Source organism: Rutilus rutilus, assembly GCF_951802725.1.
Source record: "Rutilus rutilus genome assembly, chromosome: 22".
In the NCBI taxonomy this organism is placed as follows: Eukaryota; Metazoa; Chordata; class Actinopteri; order Cypriniformes; family Leuciscidae; genus Rutilus; species Rutilus rutilus.
The window spans coordinates 28495106-28507887 of NC_140227.1; the positions used below are offsets into that span (position 1 = coordinate 28495106).

Below are 12782 nucleotides of genomic sequence, written 5' to 3' on the forward strand. Positions count from 1 at the left end.
AATTAATACTGAAATAAAAGTAAATTAAAGCTAAACAGAAATATATATATATAAAAAAATACTAAAACATAAAATAATGACTAAAACAAATAAAAAATATATCAAAATATTAATGAATAGCCTACTATAATAGTATATAAATAATACTAAAATAACACTCTCAGAAAAAAAGGACTTCGCTTGTAATGATTACGCAATGGTAAACCAGGTGTTGAAATACTGGATGACATCTGCACAAACTGCATTGATTTTATCACCACTATTATGTATATCATTTAAGTATTGTGGCTATACTTTTAAAACTGTGTATTTTAGCAGTGTGTAGTTTGCAATGCATTGCAACCCCATAGACTTCCATTGTAAGTTTATTAATTGCAGTAAATTCAATTTTTGCATTATTTTACAAATCGAGAGACAAGTCAAACCAGCGTGATTTAAACGTGTATTTAACCCAGAACTTTCCTTTAAATAGCCGAGATGTATCTAAACCTAAAAGGTGACATATCACAGCTTTTCCAAAAGGTTGTGTTTTGTTTTGTTTTTTTACTTTATTTTCTTACATAGGAAAATAGCATTTTTCTGTTATTCAAAAATATAACCTAAATTTGACCAGCTATAAGGTATAAGAGCAGCTATAGTTGGATGGTCTGTGTAAATGAAAACAGTCAAGGCCCGTCCACACCAAGAACTATAAAAATAACTAACAATAACTATATTTGCGTCCAACCCAGCGGACGATATCGTTCTGTTTATTATAAGCGCACACTGCAGTTTTGTCTTTGCTCTTAAAGCAGGATGGATTCTGATTGGCTGTCAATGTTTCATCAGCTGGAAAAAAAAAAATTTCTGAACGTGATTCCAACGATATCGTTCCTCTGTGCTGTTATCGTTACAGTTGTGCTGAGGACTATTCTTTAATATTTAGAACGATTTTTAGAACTATATATTTATCGTCGTCGCTATAGTTATCGTCCTTGGTGTGAACGAGCCTTTAATGCATTAACATGATGTTATAGGTATAGGAAATAATTTAACACTTTTATTGGGATGAAGGTGGTGGCAGAAAAATCAAGGATGAGCCCTTGCAAAGGAATATAAAGTTAGAATTCCCATAAAAACAGACATCTCCCTTCAAAAAAAGAGAAGAGAACAAGGAAAAAAGACTATCTTAAAACAGGAAGTCCATGATAGTACTAATCGAAACCATGTAAATTAGGATGCTCTTTGAGCGATATTAAAAAGGATGTACCTACGTGATCGTTCAGAAACTGCTACAAACTTTAGAGTATTGATAAGTCCAGATACTAAGTGTGTAGAGCATCGTGAAAGCCTACATGAGCTACTAAGTACTGTAGAGCGGGGGAAGAAAATGCATAAAGTAGTTAAGACCAGATGTACAAAGGCAAGACGATGTGGGAGATTAACATGAACCTTCTCAGGGAAGAAACTCAAACACAGTCCCATGGACGCTAGAGTAGCCCGTGCAATGACGTTTCGGTATAATGATGTCCAGATAGCTTCATTTCGACAGGAAGCAATCAGCTGCCAGTTTTTACGAACAGTAACAACTGTCCTCAGCGATTTACTGTAGCTTATCAACCGTGACGGCACTAAGTAGAAAAAAATGCATTGATCTAATGCAAAGCACATTACGACGACACAAAGGAAACAATTTTCTTTGAGTGATTACAGATCGAAGAGAAAATTGTTTCTAGCTTATATATGTTTTACAGTACATAAGTTTGTTCCATACATGTAGTGATGTTATCCACGGTTTTGGCATACGCTCTCAACAGACTGAGAGAGATGAGGCACGAGAAAAAAACGTGGAAAGCAACTTGATGCATAAATACCTTTCAGCTGCCGCAGGGATGTGATTGGGCTGAGAAAATTCCACGATTGGGTTTGCGCAAGGGGTTCGGGGACTAAACATTCGATACATTCGGAAAAAGTCCAAAGTTAATAAACGTGTTGTAAATAGTGCTGTCAAATCGATGAATCGCATCTAACATAAAAGTTTCTGCTTATATGTGTGTGTGCGTGTGTGTGTGTGTGTATATATACACACACATACATATACATACACACACATATACATACGTATATGTAAATGTATGTATGTATGTGTGTATATATGTAAATGTATGCATATATGTAAATGTATGTATGCATGTATGTATGTATAGATAGATAGATAGATAGATATATACACACACACACACATATATTATATAAAAACAAACTTTTGTTAATGAATTGATTTGACAGCACTAGTTTAACACTGTGACGTGTCACAGATAACGCCATCGGACCTAATCATAAAAATGTCTTTAAAAAAGCTGTACTCCATCAGAGTACTTCAATAAGGTGAATCTCGCGAAGAAATGTCAAATAAAATAAAATAAAATGAAGCTTATTGTAAGATTGTTTTGCATTGCGGTGTTATTTTCAGTTAAGTGCTTTTCCACCCGATATTCCCATTACATTTAAGTGAACAATCTCATTCGCATTACAGTTTCATTGTCATTTCTTCATATCAACAACTAAACCTACCATTTTGTACTCTTACAATTGTACTGTACACTACAATTTAAATGTATTTTATTAGCAGAATGAGATTGCTTTTTCACAATATGATAATGAGATGTTTTGGGCATTACAATTTTGGAAAATGAGATGTTTTTGCATTGATCACAGTAATAAAAATGAGATGTTTTTGCATGACAATTGACAATTTTGAGGGTTAAATATACTTAACTGTCATGTCATTTCCTTTTTTTTCAGGTAAAATATTGCATTTCTTGACATTTTTCTTGAGATTCACCCTGACAAAGGCCATATTTGATAATGCATAATATTATAGCCTAAATCATAGTGCATATTGTCTTAATTTAAAAGGAAGGGAAATTCTGCAGCATTCTGGCTTCAGTTAATGTGCAACAGCCAACCAAAATACTGTATTCCTTTTATATTTTCACCTGGTTGGATCTATAACACAATATTCACAAAATGTACAGGAAACGGGTTTCCTCAAATTATACTCCGTATTGTCCTTTAGATCTCCAGATTTCCCGCAACCTCGGTTTAAAGGCAATAAAAACAGATCTCGTAATCTGTTGCAGCTCAACCTGCATCTCTACACCAACAAAGGACGAAACGCGACGAAATCGACTGTGAGCTTTACTTTAACCCACCAAAAAGCCAGAAATATGCTTTGAGCTTAACAATCACATCCCTGAGTTTCAAGTTAGCTGACTGTAGCACCAAGAAACACAAACATCTGGATAAACGATAAAAAAGTGGGGGAGGAAAAGGAGAGAAAAATGAAGGCGGAGGGTTACAGCTTGTTAGCCCGTTTAGATATCACATCTTTCCCTCTCAGACTCCAGGAATCACACTCCAGTTTCATCCCGGGCTCAGACGTTCGCCCTGACCAGTCTGCCGGCACGAGGGCCCCGGTGCACCTTGGTGTGTTTGGATAGGTGGTCGCTCCTGGCGAACTTTTTGTCGCACATTGTGCACTCGTAAGGCTTGACTCCCGAGTGAGACCGCCGATGGCGGGACAGCTCATCGGAGCGAGAGAACCTTCAAAGCATGAAACACAGCAGGACATACACGTCAGCTCAGTTCATTACAGGTTTTGATGTTAATCAGCTCTCAACCTTTTGTACAAGGTTCCTGCATTAGTCGACCATTGAATCTCTATGACTTACTACTCTAAAACATTTTGATGAGATTGATGCACTCACAAACAGATATTTCAAGGCAAGGCAATCAAATATTTTAACTATAGCTACAACAATTTCAATAAACAAATATTTATTATTGGATAAATATTCTAAATAAATGTTTTGATGACGTTTAATTTTCATGTTCTTAAACTACCATTCACTACGATTCAAAAGTTGGGGTCAATACTTTTTTTATTATTATTAATATTTCTATTCATCAGAAAGGCATTAAATTGATCAATAGTGACAGTAAAGACATTTAAAATCCTGCAAAAGATTTGTATTTCAAATAAGTGCTGCTCTTTTAAACTTTCTATTCATCTTGAAATCCTGATTTTTTTTTTTTTTTGGTTCCAACTTTCCCCAAAAACTGTTTTCAACATTTATAATAATAATGATAATAAATTATGCAGCAAATCAACATATTGGAATGATTTCTGAAGGATCATGTGAGACTGAAGACTAAAGTAATGACGAAAATTAATAAAATATATTCAATATATAACTATAAAATAATTTTACATTGTCATAATACTTCACAATATTAGTTTCTACTGATTTTTTTTTAATCAAACAAATGCAGCATTGGTGAGCATGAGAGACTTCTTTCATAAACATGTATAAAAAAGCATACAAACCCCAAATGTTTAAAGCATAAACATTAACTGATAGCCTCTAGGGCCTAGATGATATCAGCCAAAAAGAAATGGAGCAAGTTTTTAAGAAAGAATATGCAGACATATGTTTTAGTGCGCCAACGAATCTCTAAGACCAAAAGAGTGCATTAAATAAGCAAATAGGATCAAGTCTGACTGGATGATTTGAATGTTATGACCAACCGTCTGGTTTCAACGCTTACCTCCACCCACAGTCTGGCCAGCTGCACAGGTAGGGTTTCTCCCCCGTGTGTCTGCGGAAGTGAGCCTTCAGGTGGCTGCTCTTAGTGTACATCTTCTCGCACCCTGGGTGAGAGCATTTGTGCACCCGCAAGGTTTCCGTGGAGGACCTGGATGAACGTGGTGTGATGGCTTTGACCAGGCCTGCACCCGCTATTCCGACCGCCCTGACGGCAATGGGCAGGGGAGCGATCTTCACATACTTTTGGTCTTGATTGATGGCCTCGCCCATGATGGGGAGGAAGGTTGCTGAGGGCACCTGTGGTGAAAGAAGGGTAATGTTCTGTGCCCCTTGGACACCGAGCACCAGGTGGGCCACTCGGAGCCCGTTGGCCACGCCCGATTGGTTGTCTGGCTGTTGGAGGGTGTGGCTTAGCTGGAGTGGTTGTAACTGAAGCACAAATGGAGCACCAACGAGCACCGGCGCGGCACTTGCCGTGGCGTTAACACTCTGAGTGGCAGGGGCCGGTGAGGTCGTATTGGATTTCGGCTCTGCGTCACTGGGGGAAGACGGCTGGATGGGAGGCTCATCGCCCTTAGACGTTTCCTCCGGACTCATTGGAGCATCTCTCACCAGCTCCATCTTCTCCATCAAGAATTCCTCAATGTCCTCCAGGGTTGGAGAGAAGGTGCTGGGCAGTTGCTGTATGAAATCAGGCAGCCTGGACGTCTGGGTCAACAACTCCTCAGTGGAGTCTAAAAAGATCTGTAGCGGGCCTTCATCCTCGTCTTCCTCGCCTGGGCTGTAGCTGAGTCGAGCTCCAGCATCTTCCGCTTCGGGACTGGAGCACGAGATGGAGCTGCCCCTCTCGCTGCTCTCACTGCCGCCCACCTCGAAGAAAGGCAAGGTGGCCAAACCATGGTCCGCAAACAGTTCATTAGCAGTGGCCACCGCTTTGTCACTTATGGAGACCATTTGTTGGTGTGCGGATCAGAGGAAAGCTGAAGATATTGCCACGGTTTGTAAACACTGCATCAAAAAAAAAAGAAAGTCAGAAGTTAAACAATGAGGATAATGTACAGTGGCGCGCTTAAGTATTTGGACACTTACACAAGTATCACAGGTTATAAAAAAAATATTAAGCAGCACAATTGTTTCCAACATTGATAATAACTGAGTATCAAATCAGCATTTTAGAATGATTTCTGAAGGATCACGCGACACTGAAGACTGGAGTAATGGCTGAAGAAAATTCAGCTTTGCATCACAGGAATAAATTATATTTGAAAGTATATTAAAACAGAAAACTAAAATTTTAAATTGTAATAATTTTTCACAATATTGCTGTTTTTCTGTATTTTTTGGTCAAATAATTGCAGGCTTGATGAGCATAAGAGACTTCTTTCAAAAAACATTAAAAATAGTAATTTTTCCAAACTTTTGGCCAGTACTATATATGTTCAATTATTGAACGCACTATTATATTTAATTTAAATAATAAATCTGCATAAATTATTAGCAGAACAGTACTACTATGATGCATTATTTATATTCATTTTTGTATTAAAATAATTGTATTTCTTTACATTATGGAAGGCTATGATTTCCTTAAGATATATATAGGGTGAAATATGACATACTGTAAATTCCAGGCTGTTGTTGCAAATAAGAACTTGTTCTTAAGTGACTTGCCTGGTTAAATAAAGGTTCATTCTTAATAAATATATGTTCTTGACAGGTTTTGTGACAAGACTCACCAATGATTAATGTCTTTGCATTAGATAACAAAATATCAAAACAAGTAGCATTTATTTTCCAAGATGGGTGGCACAAAGCACACTTTACAAGCAATATATTTCACACATTTTTTTTTTTCTTATAATAATACAATATATTTGCACATTTTCTGGTTGTTAACTTAATTCATACATCCAATAAGCATCAGCTTATTAGTTACAAAATGTCTCGTTTAAGTTAAGTTCTGCATATTGTATCTGAATCAATGAAAATGCAAAAGTGTCCAAATACAATTACGGGCCAATATTTACATGCACCCACGCTCATCACTACCATGCTTTCAGAGATCAAAGCACCGAGGAGCAGAAAGAGGAGGGGCCAGTAAAAACACCATCACAACACAACACAAATCACCATCACAACATAAGTCACAATGCACACTAAACTCATTAGAAGAAAAACGACATAATCAAACTTGCATTAAAACTGCACCACCGCTTGAACTACAGCACACACACGAGGCACTAGACATGTGTTTCAGTAAAGTGCGTCAGCAGGAAAACAGGCCTGCACACATGCTCCCAACACACAGCCGAGGAAAACTGCAGCTTTCGGACAACACGGCCACAACATTCCCAGAAACAGGTGTCAAGTTCAACAAAGTGGGGTCATTTAGATCGAATCTGACCCTCTGTTAAAAAAATACACTTCGATTTGCTTTATCGACCGTAAAACGATATATTTATGTCTCATTACCTTGTGTAAATATGGATTGAAATATCCGGATTGTGGATGTATGACATAGGATGAATCCAGATGTCTCTTTCAGTGTTATTGTTGGGAAGAACATCGTCCTTGCCACGGTTCCATGTTGGCATTTCTCGCAGAGTCCTGTCACATGACACGCATCGCAATGCATTCGAGGGCACGGATCCGATTCCTGGCTTCTGATTGGTTGCGTAACGGAGGCTCGCTCCAAAACGAGGTACGTCATTGGTTAGAGTAAAAGAAGTCATGAATTATTCATGAGAGTCGGAAAAACAGCCAACGAAAGCAACAGAAAAAAATCCTCAATGTATTTCTGCACATTTAAATACATTTTCAAGCTGAACTTTTGACCCTTTCAAACCAGAATTATGTTCCAGGGACATAAAATAAATATAACCATGCTTTATATCTACTTAAAATGCATCCATAATTATAATCAACAAAGATCGTTAATTTTTTTTAATGTAAGATTCAAATTCCGTTTTTTTAAGAAAACGTAAATACTAAATTATATAATTAAAAATAACTGTTAAAATAATTAAAAGTTAACAAGATTGGGATAAAGATACAGATTAAATATTATGCAGTAAGATTATATTTTTTATTATTATTTATTTATTTATTTATTTTTGTCAAAGAATAATACAAATACAAAAAAATAGGTTTTTTTATTTTTTATTACATTTATTTTCAAAGATGGTCAAAAGAAAACAATGCAGCCATTAGAATTTTTATTTGAGTGTAGCTGCAAAGAACTAAAAGAGAAAAACAGCACTGATAAAATAAGATGATGGAGTATCTTACTGTTTTAACTAAATGAAAACAGCTGCTAGACACTAGATGGCAGTAGCTGATAATAAAGAACTGACCGATGCCACCCATCCAGAGCATGAAGAATAAACAGATCACGTTTGAACATTTTCTTTTAGATAGAGTTGCAATATTAAGAGACACCAACATTATATCTTAGAACCAAAACAGATAGTACAAATGTACATAAAAAATAAACTCTTTGTTACAAATGAAATGCAATAGATCTATCTATCTGGCAACTATAGTGTCATTAAATTAAATAAATCATTGAGACAAGCATTAGAGACTTTTTTTCTCCAATTAATTAAGCACATTAAAAATAATAATAATAATAATAAAAGAAGAACCAGCAAAACTTCAGACTTATCCTTCTCTAAAGATATAAATCTTTGGATCAAATATGTAAACATCACTTCTTTTACAGGTTGTACAGGTTTGCGTGTTTCAAAGCCTGTAACTCTCACTCATCCTCATTTTAAATAATACATTCAGCATTACTTTTCTGCCCTTCAATACACCCACATCAACTACCTTAAATATTCACTGTTACTTGTGTAATTGCTCCCTTTAATTAGTATAACATTGTGCAATATTGCAAATATAATATTGTAATTCGCAGGTTAGATAACAAAAGTTCTGTCATATGAACTGTAAACTATTCATTATAAAATGTAAATGATGCAAATGTAAACCAAATCTGTAAACATCACTTCTTCTACAGGTACAGGGTTGTGTCACAAGGTTCAAAGCCTGAATGTTTCTCTTTAAAACATACATTCAGCATATTTTATTGTGTAAGTGCTCTCCGTAATATGTAACAGTGTTCAATACTGCAAATATAATATTGTAATCCACAGGTTAGACAACAAAAGTTCTGTCAAAGAAATTGTGAACTATTAATTACAATATATAAATGATCATTAATAGCATTTAATGCAAAAAAAAAAAAAAACCTTTTAAAATGTATGACCTTATTGTTTACCACTATGTAACTTTCTTTTCCTCAGTTGCGTCGCTTCACTGCTTCACTTCATTAATCCTCTCCCGTGGCCTCATGGGATAGTAAAGTGTCCATCGAATGCGCACTTCAGAATCTCATCAGAAACAGTAGGTCATCCGCGTACTTTTTAGCCTGCTGTTTTTCAAATATGACATACAACGTACTGTTTTTGGCATAGTAGGGGAGTATTCGATTTCGGATGCAGTTTTAACTGCACATTGTCTTTCCAAAAACATTAAACAGAACCAGCTAGCCTTTATGGTTTTTCTCACTATCCAGAGTCCTTTGCTCTAGGTAACATCTCAATCATCTACTTGCATCAATATCCGCCTTCTCGAAGATGATCTTGCTGGAGAAATACACAGCCACAACACTGAGCAGAGACGCGCAGGCCATGTATGCGGTCACACTGAAGAGCTGCACGATGGAGCCCATGAAGAGGGACGGCACCACCTGAGACAGCAGGTATGCACTGTCCAACAAGGCGATGTCTGTACCCATACCTCTGAAGGCTGAGGGTTGTGCAGGACGAGGGTCCATGGTGACAGACAGATCAATTGATTGTGAACTTTTGATATGGCTCTGGAAGGGTATCGGAAGAGGGGCTCCACCTGGGCACCCGTTGGATCGTTTCTGCTGTATCTCAGCCGATCTGATCCGCCTGTCGTTGGAGAAAAACACCTGGAAATTGAGAAATCCATTTGGTTAGGATAAAAACTCTTTGCATTTTTGCATAATGCTTTGTTTGGATCCCTTACCTGTGCATTGGAGTGGTACAGGCATATGAGCGTGTACGGCAGAATCTGCAGGATGCAGAAAGTGTATCCTGTAGCGGCGGCCATGATGGTGACTAGTGTGATGTTGTGGGACACGGTCATAATCGCCGTACTCACGGTCAGCAGAACCACACTGCTCAGATACAGCTTCCTAATTCCTATGCACAACACCATACGCTCCATAACCAATGAGAAGATCACAGAGGTCACACATTGAAGGAAAAGACCCAGACTGGCCATTCGCACACCTGTGACGGAGAACCACACAAAAATACTTATATTATATACACATGTATACACAGTTCAAATGTTTGAAAGAAGTCTCTCTCTCTCCAGTAAATACAGATATATAGAGAAATATTATTACAATTAAAGGTAACTGTATTCTATTTTAATATATTTATTCCTGTGATGCAAAGCTGAATTTTCAGCATCATTACTCCAGTCTTCAGTGTCACGTGATCCTTCAGAAATCACTCTAATATGCTGATTTGCTGCTCAAGAAACATTTCTGATTATTATTAATGTTGAAAACAGTTGTGCTGACACAGGGTTGGGAAGGGAGTGGACAAGAGGAGAGACAGGATTGAAACAAACTGTAGTTTGTTTTGTAGTTTGTTTGTGGTTTTGTGTAAATGAAGCACTATACGAGATTTTATCCACTTGTACCATTTGTATATAGTTTTTTATTTTATATAGGCCTATATATATATATAAAAAAATTTTTTGTGTGTGTTTGTGTCGACATGCAATCATAAAAAGGTCAACATGTATGTGAGGCAATACAAAATACTAATCTTCTTTTGTTTTTCAGACCAAATGTTATGTTTGGAAAAGTGCATAATTAATAAGCATAAGTCACACTTTATTCCTGTTTTTTGAGTTATTATGCAAGTGTGTCTTTCGCAGAAAATGTCAGAAAAGTTTGCCTCCAATGTATATTGTCAAATGTGCAAGATCTTTATAATAAAGTATATAAAAAAAAGAAAACAGTTGTGCTGCTTAATGTTTTTGCTTAAACCATGATGCATTTTTTTCAGGATTGTTTCATGAATAGAACATATAAAAGAACAGAGAAATATTTTGTAACATTAATAATTAATGTTAATAATAACTAATGTTATCACTGTCACTGATCAATTTATTAAATAAAAGTATACATTTTTACTTCAAAAAAAAAAGACAATCTTATTGACCCCAAGCTTCTAAATTACATGCTTATATATTATTATATATATATACATATTATTGTACATATTAATAATATTAAAAATGTATATTAATAGTAAAACTATATATATAAAACTGTATATGTGTGTCTATTTTGAAAATAAGACATATTACTGCACCTTCATCATAGCGTGTCCTTCCTGAGGAGCCTGGCTCTTCACTGGGAACGCCGTTATACAATCCCTCTCCGACAAAGTCTGCGTAGAAGAGCATAAAGGACATGAGTGCCATCCAGCTGAACAACTCTGCGATGAACAGCCTTGCTACGACTTTTGGCATGCGGCTGCAAAGCGAGTAGAGTCGGGGAACCACAGAAAAGGCACTAGAAGAACATCCTTCGTAAAAGCAGAAATCTGGGAAACACCACACATTTGCAGCTGCAAGTCTTCAGGATTTCAGACTTTTTGACACCTCAACTTCCCCCAGCCTTTCTCGTACTGTCGACTCCTCAGAGATGAAGGTCGTACCCATCAAGACAGGTGAGAAAGATGAAGGTCAACACAGCGTAGATGAAGGCCTCTTGTCCACCCATGTAGACCACAGTGTCTGAAGTGGTCCAGTCGACCGCGGGGCAGCAGGTAGCCAATGCATCCGCCCAGACTGAGCATGAGGGAGAAGATGGAGAAAAGCCTTACGACTCTCCTCCTCTCCAGGGTAGAGGTCAGAAACCAAGGCCTCCAAAGGGGGGAAGCAGGCCTGACCACAGAATTCCACCAAACAAATAGCAAGGACCAGCAGCGGGACCTTCAGCCAATGCTGCTGTTGTTTTGTGAGCAGGGTAACATTGGTGGACGTCTGAGGGATGATAAAGAGTCAGAGCAGGACGCCCATGCACAATACCCATATGAAGGGGCGCCGCCGGCCATATTTACTTCTCAAGCCATCACTCGCTGAACCAATGAGAGGGACAGCGATCAAACCCAGCCACAGGTCCCACAGCTTGAAATAAAACATAAAATAATAAAACATCAGGGAATAACATTGTTTAGTACATCAAATGTCAGTTCACTTGGGATATAAGTGTCTGCTAAATTAATTCAATGTGTATGGCGAATTCAGGTTGATTGGGGCACTTTTTCCCAAGTCATCTCAATGGCGAAAGTGTCCAAACACCCTGAATTCATCCCTATATATACATTGCCTATACATTCTTACTATGTTAAATGTATAATTGTAAAAAGTAATAAAATGAAATGTTTCCAGCTAATGTTTGATATTTGTTCTGCTGTTGTACAATGATAAATTATAGGCTATATTAGGCCTAATTTTATTAAAATATTGAGTAAACAAAATTTTCACACTTAGGCTATATATATATTTTTTCACGCAGTAAGCTATAAGGATTGTGCATGTTAAAGTAGCCTACCCTTAGCCTAAACAGCTGACTTTACATTTCAAAATATAAAATAGGCTTTCCTAGGCAAAACGTTTGTAATCCCCTGAGGTAGAAGTGATGCATTGACGTGGTATTTGCGGTTCAGTAATGAGTCAACTGAAACTATTTTATAAATAAACTGGTTGGAAGTCAAGCAACGTTGACGCAATGAACTCTAAAATAAAAACACATGTTCAGTAACCGGTCTAGCAGATACGGTTTATTTGAATTCAGTCAGCAGAGAAGGATTCATCAGTCAAACCAGTTACTATACTGAGCTATTTCGTATTTGAACCATCGATAAAAGAACCGGCTCATTAGAGTCATTTGTTTGTGAATCAAATAATACATTTGTTTTTACGTCAACCGCCGTTTTCGTATATTTGAACCATTCGATAAAAGAACCGGCTCATTAGAGTCATTTGTTTGTGATCAAATAATACATTTGTTTTTACGTCAACGTTTTTCTGTTTCTGACTGGAAACTGCTGTGATGGATGGGCGACATGTCCGATA

The 12782-nt window shown here is 37.0% G+C and overlaps 2 protein-coding genes across 2 annotated transcripts in view; both read right to left on the reverse strand.

Annotated features, from left to right (window-relative positions):
* Nucleotides 1-1025: 1025 nt before the first annotated feature.
* Nucleotides 1026-7205, reverse strand: LOC311281803 (Krueppel-like factor 15). The gene is made up of 3 exons (XM_084395081.1): nucleotides 7062-7205; nucleotides 4591-5597; nucleotides 1026-3585 (listed from the first exon to the last, which is right to left on the reverse strand). Exons 2-3 carry the CDS (start codon nucleotides 5541-5543, stop codon nucleotides 3417-3419), a joined length of 1122 nt encoding a protein of 373 aa, XP_084251207.1. The 5' UTR covers nucleotides 5544-5597; nucleotides 7062-7205; the 3' UTR covers nucleotides 1026-3416.
* Nucleotides 7206-7754: 549 nt separating this feature from the next.
* The window catches only part of slc45a3 (solute carrier family 45 member 3), a gene marked incomplete at its 5' end in the record, with an annotated part of 5879 nt that continues 851 nt past the window's right edge, over nucleotides 7755-12782 (reverse strand). The window contains 10 exon segments of the mRNA XM_084395840.1: nucleotides 7755-9567; nucleotides 9645-9910; nucleotides 11012-11219; nucleotides 11221-11300; nucleotides 11303-11366; nucleotides 11368-11463; nucleotides 11465-11518; nucleotides 11520-11705; nucleotides 11709-11816; nucleotides 11818-11831. Of these exon segments, the coding sequence (XP_084251966.1) occupies nucleotides 9193-9567; nucleotides 9645-9910; nucleotides 11012-11219; nucleotides 11221-11300; nucleotides 11303-11366; nucleotides 11368-11463; nucleotides 11465-11518; nucleotides 11520-11705; nucleotides 11709-11816; nucleotides 11818-11831 (1451 nt within the window). The 3' untranslated portion in view covers nucleotides 7755-9192.

Excerpts from the sequence above, each read along its gene's own strand:
- LOC311281803 (XM_084395081.1), bottom strand. The coding sequence starts at position 5,543 with ATGGTCTCCATAAGTGACAAAGCGGTGGCCACTGCTAATGAACTGTTT. Across the intron at positions 3,586-4,590 it reads TGGCCAGACTGTGGGTGGAG|GTTCTCTCGCTCCGATGAGC; the intron begins GTAAGCGTTGAA and ends CATGCTTTGAAG.